Source organism: Marmota marmota, unplaced genomic scaffold (assembly GCF_001458135.2).
Source record: "Marmota marmota marmota unplaced genomic scaffold, marMar, whole genome shotgun sequence".
Lineage (NCBI taxonomy): Eukaryota > Metazoa > Chordata > Mammalia > Rodentia > Sciuridae > Marmota > Marmota marmota.
Window position 1 is genome coordinate 19,413,671 of NW_026000185.1, and position 24,153 is coordinate 19,437,823.

At 59.0% G+C, this 24,153-nt stretch overlaps 1 protein-coding gene across 6 annotated transcripts in view; it reads left to right on the top strand.

Moving 5' to 3' along the window:
- Window positions 1–24,153, top strand: part of Katnip (katanin interacting protein) — a 142,725-nt gene that overhangs the window by 73,968 nt on the left and 44,604 nt on the right. For 5 of the 6 annotated variants that reach the window (XM_048789697.1, XM_048789696.1, XM_048789695.1 and 2 more), the window contains 6 exons: window positions 3,519–3,650; window positions 15,227–15,393; window positions 16,123–16,188; window positions 16,844–16,950; window positions 18,262–18,364; window positions 22,287–22,502. In XM_048789697.1, coding sequence (XP_048645654.1) covers window positions 3,519–3,650; window positions 15,227–15,393; window positions 16,123–16,188; window positions 16,844–16,950; window positions 18,262–18,364; window positions 22,287–22,502 — 791 coding nt within the window. The remainder of the gene's footprint in view (window positions 1–3,518; window positions 3,651–15,226; window positions 15,394–16,122; window positions 16,189–16,843; window positions 16,951–18,261; window positions 18,365–22,286; window positions 22,503–24,153) is intronic. The other variant, XM_048789698.1, reaches the window with a different exon arrangement.

Here is a 24,153-nt window from a genome sequence, read left to right on the forward strand (position 1 = left end):
CTCCCCTCCCTCTCCTCCCCTGTCCCCTCCCTCCCCTCCCTCTCATCTCCTCCCCTTTGCAGTGACTTGGTGGGTGTCATTCTCAGGCAGTGTCCACAGTGAGGAGCCACAGCTGTGCCTTCCTGTGAGATGTTGGCTTGGCAGTTCCATTGGAAAGTGCATTTTTCTTTCCTAAAAGCTTTAGCAAAACTCCCAGATCGGGCTCTCCAGACCACATCAGGGGACCCACCCGAGTCGGGTGCCATCTCTAAACTAATCACCTGGCACCGTTGGGCCCGCCCAGTGCTGCGGACCCCAAGCTCTGGCTCAGGACTTGGCCCCGCTGCCCCTCTTTCCATCCCAAGAGCGTCCCCAAAGCCGTGAGCCAGCAAAGAGCAGGTCGTGCTTCCTGAACTGACCTGAATATCGGGAAAGGGAAACCAGGGGCATGTGAAGTGGGCGGGGCCTTAGTGGGCTGGGGCATCTGAAGTGGGCGGGGCCTTAGTGGGCTGGGGCATCTGAAGTGGGCAGGAGTAAGTCCAGGGCCGAGTCCCTCTCCTCAGCTTGCAGATGGCGTCTCCGTGCTTCTCCAAGGGCTTCCTCTGTGTCACCGGGCCCATTCTCTTCTCCCAAGGATAGGTCTTGGATTGGCCCCACAATAGTGGCCTCATTTTAACTGACTTGTCCCATCTCCAAATATAGCCACCTTCAGGGTGGCCTGGGGTCAGGACTTCGGTAGGTGAACTTGGGGGCATAGCCGAGTCTGTAGCGGGCAGTCCTGGGAAGGCCACACCCGTGGCCTGTGTCTCCAACGAGGACACTTGTCCCTCAGACCTGCCCCCGTGTCCTGTCCCCTCCTGCCCTGCGCAGCTGCTCCCGCCAGGATCCCCAGCGCCCTCCGCGCCTGAGCCTGAACCTGAACCTGACACTGGCCCTGCCCCTCCCCGGCCTCTGCTCAGGGCGACCTTCTCTGCCAAGTCGCCTTTGCACTTCCCCCAGGACCCGCTGGCCAGGCCCCTGCTGTGCTCCCAAATTGTCACTGGGGTACCTTGTCTCACCAGCCCAGTTGCCTCTGTCCCCCAGCCTGTGACACTCTGCCAGGCCACGGGCCAGCGCGGGCCTCCCCTGTGGTACCCAGCTGGCCTGTGTGCTGTGGGAGGTCACTGCCAAGTCCACAGAGGTGCGTGCCCACCTGCTGGGCAGCGAGTGGCCGGGGCAGTGTGAATGTGCTCCTCTGCCAGAGCCGGGAGGCAGGGGAGGGCTTCCAGGAGGTCCCCCGAGTCCTGCCTGGACACGGGTCCGGCCATTTCTGGGTGGGAAGGACCAGGCCCCAGAGCAGTGAGGAAGGACAGGCCCGAATCTCCTGGCACTTTGTGTTTGAACACTTGGGCTGTTCGGCAGTCCCCACGCCGACTGGGGCTGACGATGGCCCTGCGCAGGGCTGTGAGTGCGGCCCTGCCCCTCTGTCCCCTTCCATCTGCAGCCTCTGGTGGGTTTAGCCCTAGCAGGAGACGAGCTCCCAAGAAAGGATGGCCAGGTGGCCCCGGGGCCTCTGGGCGTCTCCCCAGAGCCCAGCGTGGGACTGGAGCTGCAGACCTGAGAACAGTCCCAGTGACCCGAGAAGCCGGCTGGTCCCGCTGTTCATTCTCATGCACATCACCCCCCAGGGCAGGGCAGTCCTCTCCGGTGGCACTCCATGCCAGCAAGGGGGACGGGAGCCATGCACATCAATACACAAACAGGAACAAGGCAGCATTTATCCTGTTGACATGTGGCAGACACTAGTCTAAGAGCTTCCCATGGAGTCCCTCCTTGAATCCCCACCACAGCCCCAAGGAAAATCCTGTCATTGTACTTGTTTCACAGGAAGGGAAACCAAGGCACAGAGCGGTCATGTAACTTGCCTAAGGTCACACAGTAAGAAGAAGCAGAGCTGGAATCAAAACTCCAAAAGTCTGAGACTAGAGCCTGAGCTGTCAACCACTAGGCTCAACAAACAGGCCAAACAAAGTCATAAAGCAGGAGTTGGGCTTTGGGGAGCCAATAGGTCACTCTTCGTGTCACCTCCAAGGGTGGGAAACAAATGAGAGGTAGGCATGGGACTCGGGAAGGTAGAGTTGTTTTTCTAAGACATGGAAAGGGGAGGGCCAGGTGTCAGGGTCACGTTGGGAAATTAAGGAGGAGAGACAGGGACCGTTTGGTCTCAAAAGCCACCAAGATTATAACAAGATGCTGGTGGGGGATGGGCTTGGGGCCACTGTAGCTGGAGTGGTCAGAGCACCTCAGAGGAGGTGTATTGAAGCTGGGACAGGAGGGATGAGCTGGGGCCAGCTGGGGCCCAACTCTCAGGTGCAGGGCTCAGCAAGACCAGGGCTGGAGGAGGTTGGGCGTGGTGTGCCCAGGACAAGGACTGAGTGAGCCATGGAGCTAAGCAGAGGAGGCCGGTGGAAGTTCTGGGCCAGGTCCCTGAAGAACCGGGGGGCCTAGGATTGCAGTAACAAAGTCTGGTCTTTGGGTCCTTAGAAGATATCCTTTCTAAACTGTTGATGGCCCGGGTGGACCTTCAGCTACCACTTCTGGATGTCCTCCATGTGGAGAGGAGAGGGGCTGGTACCCAGGGAGCCCAGGGACTCAGGGCCACACCTGGAGCCAGGCAGGCCTGGCCAAACCCCAATTCCTTCACCAAGCTCTGTGACCTTGGTCAAATGACCTGGACCCCAGAGTCCTCCCCTCTAGTAGGCTGTATCAGTTTCCTCCTGCTGCTGTAACAAGTGAGCACAAACTCGATGAATTCAAACAGCACAGGTTTGTCATCCTGCAGATCTGGGTCCCGCTGGAGCCAGGTCAGGGTGTCGGCGGGACGGCACCCATGGGAGGCTGCGGGACCCTGTGTCCAGGCCTCGTCCAGCACGTCCAGCTGCTCAGCTCAGCACGCCCATCTTCACAGCCAGGAACTGACCTCGCATGTCCCAGGCTGCTCCCATGCCCCATCCTGCTTCCCCCGCCCCGTGTGGGTGCGCACAGGGTGCGGGTTATTGTCAGTGTACAGGTGACATGAAGTGTCCCATGTTAACCATTTCCCAGTCCACTCAGTGTCATTAAAGTGCGTTCACCTTCTGGAACCTTCACCGCCCACATCCAGTTTTCATCCTCCCAAGCTGGAACTCTCACCCGCCTCCCCGTGGGCCTGGCCCAGCACCGTCTGCCCACTCGCAGCCCAGCAGCCGTCAGCCCGCCCCAGGCCTCTGCACACACTGTTCCCAAGTCCGGAGTGCCAGCGTGGTGCCCATGGCCAGCCCAGGGCCTCCTCACTGCCGCAGGCCACACACGGTCCCTCGCCCTCTGGCTGCACGCGCCTCCTGACCTGGGGCAGCCCCTGTCACGCCCGGCTCTCGCGTCCCCTCAGCTGTCCTCCCCTCCAGCTAAGATCCCGAGGGCAGCAGCTGTTTCCCTCTGAGGTGGCCGTCCGTGGCTGACCGTGGTTTGTGGCCTCCCAGCCCAGCCCACCAGCCGGTGTCTGACTGACCTGCCTCCTGCAGGTCACCAGAGGGAGAGGAGTCTGTCAGCCAAGCGGAAGGACGACCCCGAGGTCTTCATTCCCACCAAACCTGACCTGAACCGGAACCCCCAGCCGCCTGCGGTGGCCCCGGACCAGGAGAGGGCCTGCTCCCGTAAGAGCTGGGGCCCCTGCGCGGGAGTGAGGTGCCCCGTGGGGCACCACCGGGGGAACTCGCCTCCCTATTCTCCCTGCCAGGGCTGGGCTCGTCAGTCGGGGTCTCTAGAGAAACTCCCCAGAGAGACCGGGAGGGAGAAAGGCCCGGGTGGGTAGATGAGGGAGTTGTTCATGCAGCTTTATTTAAGTCCAGTCTCCAGGGTGGCCTGTAGGGAGGGAGCTGGGAGGAGGTCTGGCTGAGGGTGTGTGGAAGGATGGCACCCAGGCGCTGCTAGTTAACCCCTTGGGAAGGCTACCAATGTCAGACAAGACAGTCTAGATAACAGGTATGAAGAGTGACTTTACCTAAAGGAGAATGTCAGCCATGTAACCGAGGAGGACAAAGGAGGGTGACCTTCAGGCACAGCTGGATCCAGGCAGCTAAAACAGATCCGCAGTCTTCCTCTCTCCCTTGCTAAGTGCCTGAGAATGAAAGGCCCGGAGCCTGCGGGATGGGATGGGGAAGCTGGGAGTCGGCCGGCCGTGTCGTGGGGCCTGGGCTTCTCATGTGGATGGGGCGGGGCCGGGTCTGCTCCAGCTGTGAAGGAGACTGGGCACCCAGGTCCCCAGAGCTGGGATCTGTGCGTGGACAAGCCACCCAGGTCTCAGCCCCCAGAGGAGGGCTCCGGGCTCTGCCCTGGGTTCTGCTTCTGTGGGGAGTGGCCCAGGGACTGCAGCAGCCAGACCCCAAGGGGCAGAGGTGGCTTCTTGGAAAGGCCCGGAGCCGGGGAGGAGGCCTGTCTGGGCCCTGAGGAAGGTAGAGGTGGGCGGCAGTCAAGGTCCTACGGTGGCGGGGCCACACGGCATCACCTTGGGGAGTGGCCCACTGTGCCACGGTCTGTCGGGTCAGCAGTGGGTCTGAGGAGAGGAAGCTGCCGTGAGAGCCGCTGTGGGTCCCAGCTTGGCCCCCGGAGGGTCTGGGAGGGAGAGAGGAGAGGGACCCCAGGCAAGGTGAGCGGCCATCGGCCCTGCAGCTGCACCAGGGCTGGGAACGGGGCCGTCCCACGTGGTCACTGAGCCTGCCCGGCTGACCGCTTCCGCCTGCGCTGCCCGTGCCGTCTCTGCAACATGCAGGTCTCAGGGGCATTCAGAAGTTCCTCCAAAGCCAGTCATTAAAGCAATGGAACCCAGGGTGGCGTGCCACCGTGCCCCTATGCCACCGTGGCCAGGCACTGTGGCACTCGCCACTGAGCTGACAGGACTTCCTCTCAGGCATGTGCCAGGATCATGGATCTTCCACATCCAAAGAACAAAATTAAGAGCCAGCGCTGACAAAGCACCCACCTAACTCCCAGGCTATGTCCAGGACCAATGATGTCATCGTACATTTGATCATCCAAATAACCCACGCAGTAGGTGCTTCATTATCAAAATCCTGGTACAGAGGACACAGGCACAGAGAGGTGAAGGAATCTGTCCAAGGTCACACAGCCCATGGCTCAAGACCGGTCAGTGTTTGAGAACCTAAGCTGCAGAATCTCTGCTCCTAATTATTCGTGCGCCAGCTAAACTAGATTTTGAATAAATCATACCACCTTAGTCTAGTTCTAAGCAACAAAATGCCCAGAATCCAGGTTTGAGTCACTTGTCACCTTTTTTCCTAGTGCTCATTAATACATGCATGTCACCATGAGTATTTTTTAAAAGACAAGCCACATGTCAGCTAAGGTCTCCTTGCACCCTGGGTTGGTTGCCAGGGCTGTGTGACTTAAATACCAGACACGTCGTCTTGCAGTTTGAAGCTAGAAGGCCAAGTTCCAGTGTCGAGGGCCGTCCACAGAAGGTCCCAGGGGAGACCCGTCCCAGGTCCCTCCCTGAGCTCCTGCAGTCCTCAGCTTGTGGCAGCACAGCCCTTTCGCCGTGGTCTCCTCCCAGGGTGCACGAGTGTCCGTGTCCAGACATCCCAGTCATGACAACACCGGCCGTGTCCAGTGAGGACCCAGGAGTGCACGCCCCTTGAGCCACGTCCCCAGCCCTTCTATTTTTACTTTGAGACCGGGTCCTGCTAAGTGGCTGAGGCTGGCTTTGAACTTGCGATCCTCCCGCCTCAGCCTCCCGAGTCACTGGGATCACAGGTGTGTGCCACCGCACATGGCCCTGATGACCTCATCTTACCTTGATCATCTGCAAAGACCCTATTTCCAACAAGGCCACATTCCCAGGAAAGAGGGTGAGGGTCTAACATCTGCTTAGGAGACTCGGCCCACCCTGTAACACGGCCCTCACGCAGCCCCCTGAGAAGCAGAGCTCAGCTCATCAGGATTAGTCCTCTCTCTGGAAAGCTCTCAGATGGTCTGACAAGGCACAGTTAGCATAAGTGCGAAACTTCAAAAATATGTGAGGACGACGTGTTCCGGTTCTGTATGTGCCTACAATGCACCTGTTAAAATAAATAGATAAACAGCTGGGCGCAGTGGCACACGCCTGTGATCCCCGCACTTGGGAGGCTGAGGCAGGAGGATCGTGAGTTCAAGGCCAGCCTCAGCAATTTAGGGAGACCTAAGCAATTCTGTGAGACCCTGTCTCAAAAAGAAAAATAAAAGAGGCTGGGGGTGGGGCCCAGTGGGTCAGTCCCGCCTCCATCCAACCCCCAGAATGAATGAACGAGTAACAGGTCGACCAGCAGAGTCCAGAAGGGGGGGGGGGGCGTGGACAGCGCTGAGTGTCCGAATAGAGAGAGCTTCATTATTTGCTTTTCTGAACACGTCACAATGCGCCCGCTGTCGTGTGCCTACTGTCAGATAAGTAAAAACAGGTGGTGAGATCAGGGTGACGGGAAACCAGAGTGGGGAGAGCAGAGAGGCCGGGTGAATGGTGACTGTCCAAGGTGGTCACGGTGGTAACCATGACCTTCCTGCCCCACTGCAGAGAAGCCTGCGCTCGGACAGGAACGCACGTCACAGGGTGCACCTGGGAGGAAGCGGTCACCAGCTCCTTCTGGCCTTTGGTGGGAGAGTGGCTTGTCCCATCTGTCGTTCAAGAGGCCGCCGTGGGAGGTGGTGGACCCCCCTCCCGAGCACCGCTGGGGCCCAGCATTTGTCTCTTAGATACACTTGGCCAGGTCTGGAGAGCTGGGTCACCAAGAGGAACACTGAGGTCCCTGCATTGTCACCTCCCTCACTGGAAACGGGGTTGCAGAGAGCAGGTTCCAAGGGCAGCCACGTGGGCAGAGGCCAGAGCCATCCTGGGGTCCCTCAGACTGGTGGTCAAGGGCAGCAAGAGGCTTTGCAGAGCCCACTCTGCACAGAGGCCCTGGAGCCAGCCTCTCTCCCGGGGTGGGAAGGTTCACGGCTCCCTGGCCGAGCCAGACGGAGCATTTGGCCTTGGCCAGGGTCTGGGTTGTGGGGAAGATGTGTTTTCAAACCCTGGCGTCCTGCTGAGCATCCTGGGATGGTCACACCACCAGAGGCACAAGGAACAGAGGCATCTGCAGAGAATCCCAGACAGACTCACCCTCCCGCAGGCAAACGTAATCTGCCCTGCTTTGACCTGGGTGGGGCTGTCTTATTTGGAAAAGTCTTTTGGAGGAGTATTGGGGATGGAAACCAGGAGAGCTTTACCAGTAAGCTGCGTCCCTAGTTCTCTTTATTTTTTATTATGAGCAGGGTCTCACTGAGTTGCTGAGGCTGGCCTCAAATCTGTGGTCCTCCTGCCTCAGCCTCCCCAGTCACTGAGATTGCAGGTGTACACTACCATGCCCAGCCAGCTGTTTTTTCTGGTGTGTGAAAGCTAGACTTTTTTCTATCTTCCTAGTAAATTGAACATTTTCTCGTTATATGTTCTCTCTTATTACTCTAGGAATGCTTTTTGCCTTAAAGTTAGCTTCGTCTGATACAGACATATTGCAGCTTTCTTTCGGTTACTGTTTACATAGTCTGTCTTTTTTCCACCCTTTCACTTTCCGACGTTCTGCATCTTTATGTTAAGGTTTGTCTCTTGTAAACAGCCTGTAATTGGTTTTTACTTTTATCCTCTAACAGTCTGTGTGTTTTAATGGGAGCGTTTAGTCCATTTACGTTTAATGTGATTGCTGAGGTATTGAGTTTAAATCTCCTGTCTTATTGTCTACCGTTTATTTGTTCCACTTGTTTTACGTTTGTCTTTTTCTCCTTTCTCACCTTCCTTTGAGCCAATTGCCTTGTGTTATTCCTCTTCTCCCGTCATTAGCTTGTGAGTTACAAGCCTTTCATTATCTTTCTGGTCATGACAGCGTGTTCCTGACTTGCTGAGTCTGTTCTGATCAGCGAGTTCGCAGCTCCCCTCCCCCACCCCCCACGAGGCCTGGCTCAGCTCCACCTCCCTCCACTGTAGATGGTGTCCTCGTGCATTCTAATGCCACCTAGGTTTCAACCCACGAGACCTCGTGATTGTCATTAGTTCATGCAGTCGATGGTGACTGGATTTGCCCACACTGCTGACCTTTCTACACCAGTCACTGCCGGCTACTTGCTGGTCACCCGGCTCTCAGGCTGCAGCCCCGTCTGTCGCACGTCCAGCCGGGCTCCCCGGCCTCCTGGCTCTTCTGCTCAGGATCGTCAGCACCTGGAGGGGGAGGCCTGGGCTCGGCTCAGCTCTCTGGTCCCTCAGCTCTTGACCCTGTCACTCTTCACAGCCCTCTTCACTCCGTGTCATCGGATCTCTTTTTTTCCCAACATATTTATATGTTATTTGGTCCAGTTTTTGGGGTTTTTTTTTGTTTGTTTGTTTTTGTGGGGTTTTTTTGTACTGGGGTTTGAACCCAGGGGTGCTTTACCACTGATCCACGTCCCCAGCCCTTTTTACCTTTTATTTTGAGTCAAGGTTTCACTAAGCTGTTTAGGGTCTTGCCAAGTTGCTGAGGCTGGCCTCAAACTTGCGATCCTCCTGCCTCAGCCTCCCGAGTCGCTGGGATTGCAGGTGAGCACCACCACAACCTGCCGGCCCACGTTTTCTAGGAGTAGAAGGATTCGTTTGAATTAGGTGCCTCCCATTCCAGAAGAATAACCTGTGGCCCATCCTCTTCAAAGAGTCGTTTCTCCCCTGCCCCTTTTCTCTGGCCAGCCCCACACGATTGGTCTTGTGTTGTGCTGTAAGTCCACGGTGGCCTTCCCCTCGTTCAGTGTGACTGTGTCATTGTAATGAAAGGGCCTCTTGTCCCATATTGCCCCATCCCCAGCCATCGACCTTCTAGGAAACAAATATGATCTCCTTCCAGAGACCCGGTGGCTTCTGGAGGAACATTAGTGTTTAATGTAGAAAGTTGACTGTCGAGGTTTCAGGGTCCCAGGGAGGCGATGTGTCTGGACCACTGTTCCCCGACAAGCTGCCAGCTGTAATAATGAAGTAGCCCCTTGGTGTGAGTGGATCAGAGGGAGCAGGCAAGTTGTAGTTGGCGTTCAGTTGGAAAAGCTGCCGCAGGAAGACGGTTATTTCAGATCCAGAGTCTCATGTTAGTCAATGTTCACTAACAGCAAGCGACAAACTGGCCTAAGTTACAAGAAAGATGCATTGCCCACAGACCTAAAAAGGCCAGGACTATAGATATGGCCTCAGGCACGGTGGGATCCAGGTTCTCAGAAAATATGGCCAGGACTGTTCCTTCATCACTGACCTGTTCTCCAGTCCAGAGGCTCTCGGGCCTGAACCGCATCGGAGTCACTTGTGGGTCCTTGGGCCCGAGTCCCAGTTTCTGACTCAGTGGGGCTGGGGCAACGACTAGCATTTTAACTCCTAGCCAGTTCTTATTGACCCTGATGTTCGGGACCCACATCTGGGGTCATGGTCAGCCGGTATTTCACTGTGGCCCAGAGGCCCGGGCTTCCCTGTCCCTCTGCAGCCCTGGTGGGGAAGAGACTCTCCCCACGGCCCAGCGTGGGCCCAGAGCCGCTGTCTCCTGAGCCATTTCCAGCCCCAGCACACGTGAGCTTGGGGGACCCCTCACCTCCAAACCAGAACAGGGATGTGGGTCTGTCCTGACCCAGGCCTGGCCAGAGGGCAGGTCACATCAGACCCACCCAGAGACCAAGCCGAGTGGGCCCGGAGCGCTTCCCCACAGGAGACCCGGGCGTGCGGAGGCCCCTGGGCCAGGAAGACAGAGGCACAGGGTCCCCGTTTCCCCCCCCACATCGTCCCCAAGGGGCTTTGCTATGAAGTAGTCATAGTGGGGACCTGAGCTTCCCAGCCACCATGGCAGAGAAATCCCTGGTCCGTCGGATAGAAGTCAGGTTGGATACTGGCCGCTTCTGGTGTCTGGCTCCTCGAGCAGCTGTGCCATCGATACTTCAGGGAAGGTCACTGTTCAAGGTCGTGGAGTCCTCAATCTCAGAGCCAGGCTGGGGAGCCAAAGGACTGTCACGTCCAGGAGGAACGGGAGCCACTTAGTCCGGGGGCCTTGGTTATGTTCCCTGAAAATCACGAGTCATCCCGGGCTCAAGAAGGACCAGCACGGGCCGGGGTACAGTCTGTCCAGCGTGTGGGAGACCCTGGGTTCCATCCCCAGCACCACAGAATAGATAAATAGACAGATGGATGAAGAGTAGCCAGGGACAGGACAGGCCTGCCATGGAGAGCCCAGAACAAGATTCAGAGGCGACAGAAAGGCCAGGCAGTCACCTCACCATCACCCGAGGGCCCTGGCTTCAAGCTGCAGCCCTTTATGACCATGCAAGTGTCTGCAGGCGGGTTCTGCAGCGCGGGCGGGTGGCTGGGCTGGGTGGACCCGTGGCCTCCCCTCACCCGGGGCCTGGCAGCTGGTGTGGCCTGAGGACCTCAGCAGGGACGGTCCCCGGGCAGCAGCGGAGGACAGGCCCCAGGGTGTGGGCGCCTTTGTTCTGTGCTTGGTCCTGATGGCTAATGTGTGGCCACCAAGGAGAATCAGCAGGCCAAGTCCAGCTAGGGCAGGAGACTGCCTGCCTTGACAGGAAATGCAGGAAATCACGTGGCGACGTGGCTGGGAGGAGCTGGGGCCATCTGTTCCCAGGGTCTGTTCCACCTTGAGAAGTGGGGCACCCACCGGCGCTGAGTCTTGGGGTCTTGGGGCGTCATCATGGCCCCTGGGTGCACCTTCCCTTCCCCACCCTCCCTGTGGGTTCTGGAGGTGAGTGCGACGTCACAGGCCGACAGGCGTCTTCCTGGACCTCCTGCCACGCAGAGCGGGGTGGTTTCCTGGCCGAGCAGGGAAGCTGGACACGGGCGCCTGTGTAACTGGGCACGCCACTGCACCCTGGCCACGGTTGCCAATTGGAATGCCAGGTCAGGCGGGCCAGGCACGCAGCTCTCCAAGAGATGCTGGGGATCCCGATTTCCAGGTGGATTTGCTTCTTTAAAAAAAAAAAAGCTCGTCATCTATTTCCAGTTTCTTACAAAAGCAGTAAAAGGCAGCCAGGGTGGCGCACCTGTACCCAGCGACCCAGGAGGCTGAGGCAGGAGGAGCCCCTCAATAGCAGCCTAGGCAACTCAGCAAGACCCCGTCTCAAAATAAAAAGGGCTGGGGAGGGAGCTCAGGGGTAGAGCCCCCGGATCCCAGAACCAATCAATCGATCCATCCGTCAATCAAATAAAAGTCGCGCAACATCCGGAGGCGGTTTCTGCCGCGGGCCGTTGGTTTGTGGTCACTGCAGTTGAGCCTTGTTCTCAGGTTTAACATTTGCTATTTCAGTGGGTTTCCAGTGACCCCCAGGGTCCCTTGCATGTGGTAAAACATGACTTTGTAGCGACTCTGAACTTGAGCTTTGGAGTCACGGCTGGCCAGGGAGCAGGTCACTGGCTGGGGAGCCGCAGGCTGCCTGTGGCATCGCACGTCTTGCCCCTGGTAAATCTCCCGAGGTGACGGGGCTTCTGGTTCTCTGCAAGACAGAAGGGGGCAGGCGCCAGGGAAGCGGGGAAGGTGGTTATGGGAAGGGGAGCTCTGGCCAGAAAGGAGCAGCTTGGGATAAATTAAACCTGCAGTTTGGCTTCTGCTGGGCTCACGTTCACTGGGTGAGTCAACCCTCCATCCTCGAGATCTATGGTGAGAATAAAGCCCCGCCGCGGGCGCTCCGGCCAGCCTCACCAGTGAGCGATGAGACCGTCAAAAAGAGTTAAAAGGCGGTCACCCTGGCGCCATGGGAGGGGGCGTGCGGGAAGCACCAGCCGCCGGGCAGAATGGGATCTGGGAACTGGGCCCCGTGCGCCGAGGCTTCTGGGCAGCCAGCAGGGGGGAGCACAGGGACGGGCTGCAGAGCTGACCTTCACTAGGAGGAAGGATGATTTAATTTTTAATTTTTAGTGTTTTCTTAGCATCATAGGACTCAGAGGGCACGGGCAGCACCGATGACCCCGTCACTGGGGAGGAGTGTCCCCCACATGAAAGACGCCTGGGGCACAGGGTCTTCTGCAGGTGAAACGGGTCCCCGGGGAGAAGATGTCCCCAGAGCATGCTTTCCAGGCAGAGCTGGGCGCAGGTCTCGGTAGCGAAGGACAGCACCCCTGCCGGGTCCCCACAGTGGGCCTCCACCCACCTGGGGCGCACTGTGGCTCTCGGCCCCAGGGCTCGCGCCTTGGCCAGTGCTGGGAGCCACGTGGCTATTTGGGGGCCGATTTTATCAGCGTTCTTGCAGGAAATGGGAAAGGAGCTCTGCCTTTCAGACCCTGCTGGTCCTGGTGCTGCGAGCTTCCCACCAGCGCCGGCGTCTGCGCCACCCACGTCAGGGTGCTGGCTTCGCTCAGCCGGGTGCGCGAGCTCCGTCCCTTCTGACGGCAACCTCTGCAGGCCTGCTGGGGCCGGGCCTGCCCGCTCTGCTTGGCTGCAGGCCTGAAGGGGAGAGCCTGCTTCCGCCGTGGTCACAGGTGCTCAGGTTTACAATCCCTGGAACTGAAGTCATTTCCCATCCTTGCATTTGGCAAAAGCTCTATTGCCAGATGCCAGGGATATAACAGTAAGAAGACGGGTGTGACCTCATGACGTGCTTTGCCTGGGGGGCTGATGGACTTCAAGGCCCCCCGAGAACCAAGCCACAAACTGAGCCCCACTCTGGTTGCCAGCCTTCCTTGCCCTGGCTTCCCCCCCACCCCGCATGCCGAGCTCTACTGGCCTCAGGGCCTTGGCACCTGCTCTGCTCTAGGGGTGGAGCAGCCTCCCCACGTGTGCACTCACAGGGCTGGCTGCCTCTGGGTCTCCACTTGGCTGTCCTCCTCCCTGACCAGGCATCTCGGATGATGGATGCATCCTCGCCCATCATCTCTAGCCCTTGACCCTGTCTCTGTGAAGTCATGTGCTTGCTGCCACCTCTGTCACCCACACCCAGCGCAGTGTCTCCCCCATCCAGGAAGCGCATGGGGGGGTGCAGTGGAGGGCCTGGGATGTTAAATCCTGTCTCTGTCTTGCCTGCCCTGGGCCAAGATGAGTTTAGGCTTCAGGGCTTTGCGCCTCTCGCCCCAGAGAAGGGTCAAGGCTATGGCCTCAGCTTCTCTCCCACTCATCCTGTCCTCCCAGCTCTTTCAGGGACCTGATCCTTTCCCCACTGAGGGACAAGGTCCCCGTGTGGCCCTCACCACTGACCACCCCCCAGACTCCCCTCGCGATGATGACCCTGCACAGATTTCAAATTCTAGCTTTTCTTGGAAAACTGAAAGGCATTGGGCAGTGGGGGGAGCTCGGAGCTGGGTGTGACCGGCCACAGCTGGGAGGTGGCACATGTCCTGCACCTGTGGCTCCTTCCTCAGGTCCCTGGGCGATTCGTCCTCACACCCGCTCCTGGGTGCTGGGACAGTCGCTCAGCTGTCCACAAGAGCCCTGTCCCCGTGAAGCCCGTGTCCTGCCGTCTGGAGCCAGCCCTGGACATGGCCTGTGTGCCTCCTGCCTGGGACACAGATGCCATCAGTGCCTCAGCCAGTGCTACTCGGCTTTTATGATCGACATGGACTTACTTACATGGTGCAGGTGGCCACTCAGTCACGCGCAGGCCGGTGGTGAGCACTGCGGTCTGCACTCAGCGCACGCCTGCGGCTTCACACCATGCCTCCTGTCTGTGCTAAGACCCTAAGCTCCCAGCCGTGTGGCGTGTGTGTGACAGGCTGTCGTCAGCTGGAGCGCCGCTGTCCTCGAGCACACGGTGCTCACCCGCCCAACAGTATTCGGGTCCCCGTTTCCCCACCTCTCTCTGCCCCCCCCAGTCCCCTGTAGTCTACCCTCTACTTCTGTGTGACCAGTCTTTTTAGTTTCCACAAACGAGTGAAGACGGGTGGCCTTTCTGTATGCGCCTGGCTTATGTCACTTGGCACGATGCCCTCTGTCCCATCCATGTAGCCACAAACGACAGGATGTGTCCTTTCTGATGGCTGAACCACAGTCTGTTGTGTAAACACATTTTTTAAAAAATCCGTGCGTCCCTCAGTGGACACCCACATGTTTGGTGACCCGCTTTGGCTCGGGACATGGCTGCTGTGGCTGCAGACATCTCTGCCATGAGGCTGCCACAGGCTTTGGGGGGATCTAGATGGGGGATGCTGGTCGAGGCCAGCTGTGCTGTGAGTGGTCTAAGGGACACTCTGCTGTTGTCTGAAGGCTGGGGTCATTTACGTTCCCACCCACGGTCTGTACAAGCTGCCCTCCCCAAATCCGTGCTGCCCTTCATTCTTGTTTTGGTCATTTGTGGTCGTTCTGACGGGTGAGGGGACAGCTCATTGGGGGTGTTCTGTTTTTGTTTATGCTTTTATGGTGCTGGGGATTGAACCCAGGGCCCTCAACCCCTGGACCTCATCCCCAGCCCTTGTTTGTACTTTAGCTAGAGACGGGGTCTCGCTGAGTTGCTTAGGGCCTCACTACGTTGTTGAGGCTGGCTTTGAACTTGCGATCCTCCTGCCTCAGCCTCCTGAGCTGCTGGGATGACAGGCATGCGCCATCACACCCGGCTTCCTTGGGCTTTAGATTTGCATTTCCTTGAGGATTCATGGTGGTGAACATTTTTTCATTTTGCGATGCCAAACAGCATGTGCACTCTACTAGGTCTTGTCAGTCATCTAGAGATGATTTGGAGTACATGGGAAGGTCAGGGAGTTATATGCAAACACTGCCCTATCCTGCACTGGGCTGGCACGTGCTCAGATTTTCTAATGTATGTGTACATTTTTTCAAATGTACTTGTTTATAATTTTTTTCTAATCATCTGAATTTAAGTGTAGCCATCATTCCTGCTCACCCCCAACACTGCAGTCTGTCTCTCCCGGAACGTGTCCCATTGCCACAGTCGGCTTAGGAAATTCAGTGTTTAACATTCTCAAGACACTGTTACCCGCGCCACCCGCCGGCTGGATTCAGGTGCCTCCACCTGGCGCGAGAACATTCTTTACAGCAATCTTGTTCCCACCCAGGGCCACGACTGCACCACGTGCCTGTCTGCCTCCTGGTCCCCTTTGCTGAGGAGGGTTCTCCGGCTGGCTTTGTCTCTGGCGACCTTGACATTTTTGGAGAGGAGCAGCCAGTCATTTAGAGAATCTTCCTGAGTCGGGTCTAATAGATCCCGAGCTGCGCTCCGAGAACACGATCCAAAGCAGCGCCCTCCTGTTTTCTTTCCCCAGGACCCAGCAGCAGGCGAGAGCGACCGCTGTCAGCAACCCGCAAACCCGTGTGCACCTCCGCGGACCCCGAGGAGGCCGCCTCCGAGGTGCTGCGCGCCATCCAGGTGGAGAACGCCGCCCTGCAGAGGGCGCTGCGCGGCGGGAAGGCCCCGCCCACCGGCCCACAGGTGCCTGCCGAGGGGGCGGGGCCGGGCGGGGTCTGAGCAGCAGCTGGAAGAGCCTGTGGGGAGAGAGGCCCCGCGGCCTCCCTGACCTGGGACAGTCCTCCCCGCCCTGCCAGGCCCCAGTTTTGCCCATTTCTGGAAGCCCTGGGTGCGATCTGCCTTCGTTGTGGCTGATTTCCTTGCTACCCGGGACCAGGGTTGCAAACAGCGGAGTCCGTGAAAGAAGGGCGGCCACCAAGCTCTGGCTCTCTGCAGATGTCGGTTCCCCGAGCCTGAGCCCCACAGGCTCCCAGGGGCCTCGCCGCTTCTCTTGTTCACGAGCCTCCCTGGCCTTGAGCTGCTAACAGGAGAGCCCTGGGGGTCCTCAATGCGCATGTCCCTGCTCAAAGCCCGTTTCTGTCTCTTCCACCAAGAGCCTTGTCCCACTTGGTGCCCACAGTCACCCTGAAACAGGCAGGGCTAGTCACTTAGCCCTGGTGGCCACTGGCCCCTGACGGAGCAAGGTGGCCTGCTCAGATGGTGGCCCAGGTCTGCTTGGCTTTACCCACCACCACTGCTGCCCAGACTCCCTCAGGGCCATCAGGGGACACTATTGTCCCTTCCTGGGGCTGTGTTCCGCCCACACTGTGTCTGGGGGTTTGGGGTTTCTGCCCCTCTGCCCCCTTCTGTGAGTGAAGAGTGTCTGGTGACGACTTTGTTCTGACCTCACGTCGTGTGACGACATCTTCCCAGGATGCCGAGGGGCCACCAGCAAAACCATGGAGCAGTCTGCTGCCCGCCAAGGAGGAGGCCACTGAGGTCAGTGGGTGAGCCAAGCCAAAGCTCCGGGTGCCCATGGCTCTGCAGGGCCTTCCCTCCCACGGCCAGCAGGGCCTCTGCACCCTGCCCGCTCCACAGTTGGAGGTCTGGGCCTGGAGGGGCAGATCCAGGGTTTCCACTGGACTCTGCCTGCTTTGCCCTGGACACAGCTGGAGTTCCACTGAGATAGAAAGGTTTTTGGGTTTTTTGAGGGGATTGAACTCAGGGGCACTCAGCCACTGAGCCACACCCCCAGCCCTATTTTGTGTTTTACTTAGAGACAGGGTCTCACTGAGTTGCTTAGGGCCTCACCATGGCTGAGGCTGGATTTGAAGTATGATCCTCCTGCCTCAGCCTCCCGAGCTGCTGGGATGACAGGTGTGCGCCACGGTGCACAGTGAAATAGAAAACTTTTGATGTGAGAAAGTTTCCAGTAGCTCACTGAAGCAGTTGCCCCAGGAACCCCCAGATCGGAACACGGGGCTCACGGGGGTGGCTCTGGGTCGGCCAGCCCTGGCCACTGTCACTCTTGCAAGTTCTTTCCTGTCTCCAGGGCAGGACGATGGCCTGAGGGGCATGTGACTTTGACAGTGGCCCGTTGTCTTGGCCAGGAGTGTTGCATGGACGTCTGTTAATTGACTGTTTCCCTCCTCAGCCGCCTCCCAAGGCCCTAGTGACCAGCAGTCCTGAGCCCCCGGGGACGGCAGTGGGAGCCAGAGCCGTGGACCAAGCCATTGACAGAATCGGCCTCTGGGGAAGCAGGTACAGAGGGGGACAGCCCCAGGACTTACCGCCCTGCTTCTCCTTGCCACTCCCTGTCATGCCAGGCCATTTGAAAGTGACACTCTAGACTGTACCCTCCTTCTGCACCCGTCCAGCCCACTGCTCCCCTGGTCCCCAGCTGTGTAAACAGCCTTCTCAACGTTGCCACGGACCTGGAAACTCCTTTCCTCTGTTCAAGTTCGTCCAGGTAGAGCATTTGTCCCTTATCTTGTAGCGTCAGGTTGAGAAATTGTCATGTTTCATTATCAAAACAAAGGCTTCCCTTAATCTTCAGAAAGATGCACCCCCTGGGGCCTGGCACAGCCTTGGCACACAGGCACGCACCCAGGTCTGTCTTGTAGGGTTGTGTGTGTTGCAGACTGTGCAAAAGCCAGGCTGAGGGGCAGAGGGTGCCTAAATCCCGCCTGCGTACTGGTCACCAAGCAGCCCCGAGCTGAGACTGCGTCTGTGCAGAAAGGGGAGGGGGCTCTTCCTCTTTTCGAAGGAGGAATTTATTAGCAAAGCTGTGTGGCCCCAGGTCTGCGCACGCCCAGGGGGCTCCTGTTTATAACTTGTCAAAAAATGGAAGAGGCTCAGGGCAGAGCCGTCCCTTCCTTCGAGCTTCCTCAGACCCAGGTGGAAACCTGGCTGTGCTCTGTGGCGGCCATAAATAAGAGCTGTCTGCCCACGCAGAGGCCTGGCCGCAAGGCTGGGGGCACTGGTGGTCCACTGTGGCGGCCACGCACCTGGGTGTCTTTCTCCACCACAAGACCCTCCTTGCTGCCCAGACTTGGGGGTGCTTGGCCTTCAACAGCTCAGTGGGGAGTGACCGGCCCCCTCTGCTGGGTCACCTTTGTCCTCCGAGATGAGGGGAGAAGAGCGGTCTCTGTAAAGGGCCAGACGGGAAGGCCTGTGACCTGGCCGCTGTTTTGGCGTTGTGTGGTTTGCTTTAATGACACTTTGAAAGCATGAAACCTTCCTTAGCTAGTGGGTCACACGAAACAGGCCACCGGCTGAGTTTGACCAGACCTGAGTTCAGCTGAACCCTGCTCTTGAGTCTTAGTGAGTTCCCTGTCGGCTCAGGAGGCCAGCCCAGGAGGCCAGCTCAGGAGGCCTGATCAGGAGGCCAGCTCAGGAGGCCTGATCAGGAGGCCAGCCCAGGAGGCTAGCTGGCTGCACAGCTCTGCTCCATATGGTGTCTCCAGCTGGGCTCTGATGTCCTCGCTGATATAGAGCTGTTACAAAGGAAGAGACAGGGATGTGCTCTGTGTGTCTCTGTCCCTGCCTACACCAAAACAAATCCCATTTCAGACAACAGCAGAAGCTTCTGGAAGTCCTGCAGGCCATCGAGAGTGACTCCGCCCATTTCAGCGGGATTGTTGTTTCAAGCAAGGAGCGAGCACAGGACCCAGAGGTGAGAGCCGGGCAGAGACTATCACTGCCTCCCTGAAGGCTGGGGGGAGTCCGGAGACCACTCATTCCTAGGCGGTGGGATTCCTCTGCTGGTGGCCACTGAGCATCTCCGCCCGAGTCCCCCTGTCCCCTCCTCCCCAGCACAGTCCTACGCATGACTGGGCAGTGGAAGCAGAGAAAGCAAGGTGTGGGCCAGAAGTTTCTGGAAGGAAGTCTGTCCGTGCAAGAGGAAATATAGAGAGCCCGTGAGCCCTAGGAAAATGCCCCACGCTGCCAGTAATCAAGACGTGCAAACTAGAGCCACCCCAACACCCCATCTGGTAGCTGCACTGGCCAATTATTGTTGATGACAGGTGAGCTCCAGGGCCCCCAAGGTGACACTGAGCCCCGCCTGCCGTGCCTTGCTGATGGCTGTGTGCACGGATGGCACTCTCCCAAAAAGCAGAGTGGCCAGGCGCAGGGAGAGCCTTGGAAAGCCCAGCAAGCCCACCTCCTCCCCTTGAGAAGACCACCCAACAGAAAGCCTGGCTGGATGTGGGGGCCCTCGCCTGTCATCCTAGCAGCTCAGGAGGCTGAGGCAGGAGGATTGCGATTTCAAGGCCAGCCTCAGCAACAGCAAGGCACTAAGCCAGTCAGTGAGACCCCATCTCTAAATAAAATACAAAATAGGGCTGGGGCCTGGGCTCAGTGGTCGAGTGCCCTTGAGTTCAATCCCTGGTACCCTCCTCCCCCCAAAAAAAAAGAAAGAGCGACCCTGGCGCAGAGCTGTCTGCAGAGAACCGTCATAGGGTGAGGGTTAGGGGTTAGGGTGAGGGTTAGGGTTAGGGGTTTGGGTGAGGGTTAGGAGTTAGGGTTAGGGGTTAGGGTTAGGGCTAGGGTGAGGGTTTAGAGTGAGGGTTAGGGTGAGGGTTAGGGTTAGGGGTTAGGGTGAGGGTTAGGGGTTAGGGTTAGGGGTTTGGGTGAGGGTGAGGGTGAGGGTTAGGAGTTAGGGTTAGGTTTAGGGGTTAGGGTGAGGGTTAGGGTGAGGATTAGGGTTAGGGTTAGGGTTTAGAATTCGGGTTAGGGTTAGGGTGAGAGTTTAGGGGTTAGGGTTAGGTTTAGGGTTAGGGGTTAGAGTGAGTGTGAGGGTTAGGGTGAGGGTGAGAGTGAGGGTTAGGGTTAGGGTTTAGGATTAGGGTTAGGTTTAGGGTTAGGGATTAGGGTTAGGGTGAGGGTTTAGGGTTAGGGTGAGGGTAAGGATTAGTGTGAGGGTGAGGGTTTTGGGTTAGGGTGAGGGTTAGGGTTAGGGTTTGGGGAAATGCACAGAAATAACCTGTGTCTCCTGAGGATGGGGCTCACCAGGAGAGTGTGGCGTATCCACATGATGCCAGGCCCCAGGACAAGCTGTGGTCAGGAGCCTCAGGTGGACATATGAAGCGGTTAAGTTCACTGCAGCAGGTGACAGTCATCCTCACCAAGTTCGATGTGAGCCCAGGCTGGAGCCTGGCCACGTCCACAGCAGGACAGTGAACCACAGGGTGGCAGATAGCGCAGGATTCTTTCTCTTTTGTGCAGAAGGTGTGTGTCCTACCACGTCCGTCTGCCCCTGGGCTTAGCTTGTCATGGAAGGTGCAAGGGCAGGGCTGGTGGGGCTGGACCTGCAGGGCCCCTGTATGTGTCCCCTCGTCCCCACATGTCCTCTGCACCTCTGAGCTCCACGCCCACGGTGCCAGTCCCAGCTCTGCTGTCCCCGAGGTCCATGGATAGCTGGGACAGCAACCCCACCCTCTCCGACCCACTGTCAGGAGCGCGCCCTCCACAGAGCTGAGCCTGGCAGGTGGCATGACACTGGCTATGTGCCCCCCTGAGCCGCTCCCTCCTGGGTGGCCCAGAGGACAGCACACACTGATTCTCTGGGCCTGTAGGGATCAGAAAGGGTCAGTCCTCGTGTCCTTCATGGCTGAGCAAAGAGAGAGGTGACTTTTCCACAGGAAAATCAGGTGGTCTCCGCAAGAGGGCAGTGGACGGCAGGGGCCAGCGCTTCCCGGCTGCTGTCCCTGCGGCTCCCCCAGGAGGGATCCTGCATCAGACAACAGAAGGCCCAGGTGCCAGACTGACGGGTGGTGACGCCTCCTTAACTAACAGACCCTCCGGCAGCTTCGTTTAGCAGCTCAGCTCGGGAGTTGGCACCTTTAGACGGCTCCGGGCGGGAGGTCCAGCAGCCCCTCTGTGGGCAGCCGTCCTTCCATCTGGCCCTGCTCTCCGCCACCAGCACCTCCCAGACCGCTCACAGGGCCCTGGATGGCTCCAGGCTCATGCCCTGCCAGTCCCCCAGTCAGCCAGCCTTCAGCTGGGCCACCCTGCAAGCCCGAGCCTCGGACCCAGGCAGGGGAGAAGGAGGCTGAGGAGCGATGTGGCTGACCGCCGAGCTGACCTCTCCTCCCGTCTCCATCTGCTTTCCCATTCCTGCCGCGTGGCGCTCGGCGGCCAAGCCCACGCCGGGAGCCCTAGCACGTCTTGCTGGCTATTAATTAAAAACACAAGTGGGGGGCAGCCGCTGGTCCCTGGCTGCATCCTGCTCGCGGCCGCGAAAGACACGGTGCCAATTAACAGAGGGCACGCGTGCGCAGGGAAAGCGCCATTTTACGAGTGACTGATCCGAGGCGACCAGCGCTGCAGTCGGCCCGAGGGCCAGGAGAGCCCCCCGGCTGCCCGCTGTGGGTGGCGCTCACACAGATGGCGGCCCTCAGCCTGCCCGGGAAAGCGGCCTCGGAGTCCCAGGGGGACAGAGTGTGAGGGAAGGGGGGCCCGGGGCCCGGTGCCGTGGTGTCCTGCTCAGCCTCCTGTGGGTCCCCGCTCTCCTGTCCACCTGGGCCTCGAGGGGCTGTCTGAGGCAGCGTCGGGGCTGCTCACTGAGCCGCCTGCCCAGGTCACCAGGGCAAGGCACAGACGCGGTGGCTTCGACAGTAGCTGATTTTCTCGCATTTCCGGAGACCACAGGTCCAAGGTCAAGGAGTGGACAGGGCTTCGCTCGGTGGGTGCAGCTGGCCCCTTCTCACTGTCCTCACGGTCACCCGCAATGTGACCGGGCCAGATTCCTCCCCTTATGAGGACAGCAGTCACGCTGGACTGGGGCCCACCCTCATGGCCCCATTTTGGTTTAATTACCTCCCTTTCTCCAAGTAGAGTGTCCTTCTGAGATCCGGCGTGCCTGCCTAGGGACGGGGAGACGCGCCTGGGGCAGACGAGCGGGCCTTTGTGTTTTGTTGGTGCTGAGGACTCAACCAGGAGCGGGGACCCTACCACTGACCTCCATTCCCAGTCCTTCCTGCTCTTGATCAGGAGACTGGGTTTTGCTTATTGGCTGAGGGCCTCACTAAGTGGCTGAGGCTGGCCTCAACCTGCAGTCCTCCTGCCTCAGCCTCCCGAGTCACTGGAATTACAGGCCTGGTCCACTGTGCCCGGCCGACAGGGATGGTTTCAGAACATTTCTACTTATTGGCAAACCTTTAAACACAGTGCTCACCAAGCGCGGGGAGCACAGTTGTTATCCTTTATTTTGCTGTTTTAGTTTGGGGCAAGTGCTGGACCACTGAGCCACAGCCTGGCCCTGGCCCTGGCCCTGCATTTCAGATGCCTTGCAAATCTACAACCAGGGTAGCAGACCTGCCATCGTCATTATTTTAGTCGTAGAGGGACACGATACCTTTATTTTATTTATCTGTTGTTACGTGGCGCTGAGAATCCAACCCGGGGCCTCGCACGTGGGAGGCCAGCGCTGTGCACTGACCCCCAGCCCAGCCCTGGCCCGGGGTGCTGTCCTCGTGGTAAAGACGGGGAGCCGAGACCCTGAGGTCAGTGTCCTTGCCGAGGCCCTCCCGAGGGGCAGACTGGACGCGGGCGGTGGTGTCTGATCCTTTGGTGGTCTCTTTCTCTTCCTGAAGGACAACTGGAGGATGGCGCCAGGGGACATGGGCGATGCCGTCTGTGTGACCATGGAGATCCTGTCCACCTGGGGCAGCGTGTCCCGGGTGGGCCTCACGGAGGTCGAGTTCTTCGACGTGAGCAACACAAAGCTCTACGTGTCTCCTCACGACGTGGCCGTCCGGAGCTCCGGCTCCCCAGGGGAGCTGGGCAGTCTGGTCAACAGGAACTTAGCCGTAAGTGGACGCCACCGGGGTCGGCGCCTGGCCGTGGGTTTGGGGTTTCCTCTGCCCTCGTGACTGGGCTGGGTGTCCTCCCTGGGCCTGTGGCGCCTCCTGGCCCCGCCCACCCTGCCCCGGTTTCCTGGGAGACAGTTCAGCCCTGTCATCTGCCTCCCGTTGTCCACAGTCACCAAACTCAGGGCCTCGGGGGTCATTAGTGTCCTGATGTGGTAGATGAAGAGCTGCGGCTTAGAGAGGTGCCTGGACGGGGCCCCAGGCAGACAGCGCAGGGTGGGGGAGCCCACCAGGCCCACCTCCTGCAGAGCCGCCCTGGCCTGGGGCCCACACCCCCAGGGCCTGCCCCCCAGGTCCTGTCCCCCAGGTCCTACCCCTAGTCCCGAGGTACCCCATATCCCCCAGGTCCTGACCCCTGGTCCTAGGGCACCCCACACCCCAGGTCCTGCCCCCCAGGACCTGCCCAGGCTTGAGGTACCCCATACCCCCAGGTCCTGCCCCCCTAGTCCTGGGGTACCCTACCCCCCAGGGCCTGCCCCCCAGGCCTGGGGTGCCCCACACCCCCAGATTCTGCCCCTAGTCCTGGGGTACCCCACCCCCCAGGTCCTGCCCCCCAGTCCTGGGGTGCCCCCCCAGGTCCTGCCCCCTGTCCTGGGGTGCGCACTGACACATCCGACGCTCAGCGCCTTCCTGTCCCTTGGAGAGCTGTGGTGTTGAGCGCTGGTTTCCCCGTCCTGTCACTTCCACGCTGGACACGAGACCGAGAGCCAACACAGTGGCCCTCGCTGGCAGTCCCAGTGCCTCGGAGGCAGGCACAGGATGGCATGAGCCTGGGAGGTGGGGCCAGCCCTGTCCAAACACGAGAGATGGGCAGAGAGCCGAGGGACCCTGAGCTGAGCTGAGCTGGACGACAGCCACGTCGCCCCCCTGCTGTCCCTCTGCCGTCCCTCAGCGTCCTTCGTGATCGTGTCCGGGGGAGTCCTGAGAAACAGAGATCCCCGCGGGCCGGGGCTGGGTGGGGAGGGGACGGGTGTAAATTCCCTCCACGAACGTGAGTCTCCCTCCCCTAATTATTATTTTTTTATTACTCACTTTCCGTGGTGGGTGGCTCCGTATCTTTATTAATGTTTTTTTGTGGTGCTGAGGGCGGAACCCAGCGCCTATGAGGGCTAGGCAGGCCCGGCCCCTGAGCCCCAGTCCCAGCCCTAGGCCAATATTTAAAAGCAAGTTCATTTCACGTCTTGTGAGTGCCAAGGCCAAAGGGGACGCCCTCCTGGTCATGCCAGGGTCCCCGTGGTATCTGAGACGCTGAGCACGGGGGTCTGGTCTTTAGGGGTGGACAGCAGCGAACGAGGTTCAGCTAGAGAAGTGCCCAGACTTGAGGGCTTGCTGGGAAGTCCTGGTGTCCCCAGGGAGACTGTCCTGCCTCGGCCTCTGGGTAGAGCAGTCCTGTGTCTCCAGCCTGGCCATGGGGGGGGGGGGAACACACTGTCACGAAAGGGGTGCTGGGGAGGGTGGCTGGGTGGGCTGGTTAGCTTGTCCCCAGGTTGCTCTGCGGAGGTGTCCAGAACCCAGAGGGACACCAGTGGACCGCCCAGGGCCAGAGGCAGGTGCTTGGGCTCAGCTCCAGCAAGATGCCTGCAGGGCTGGG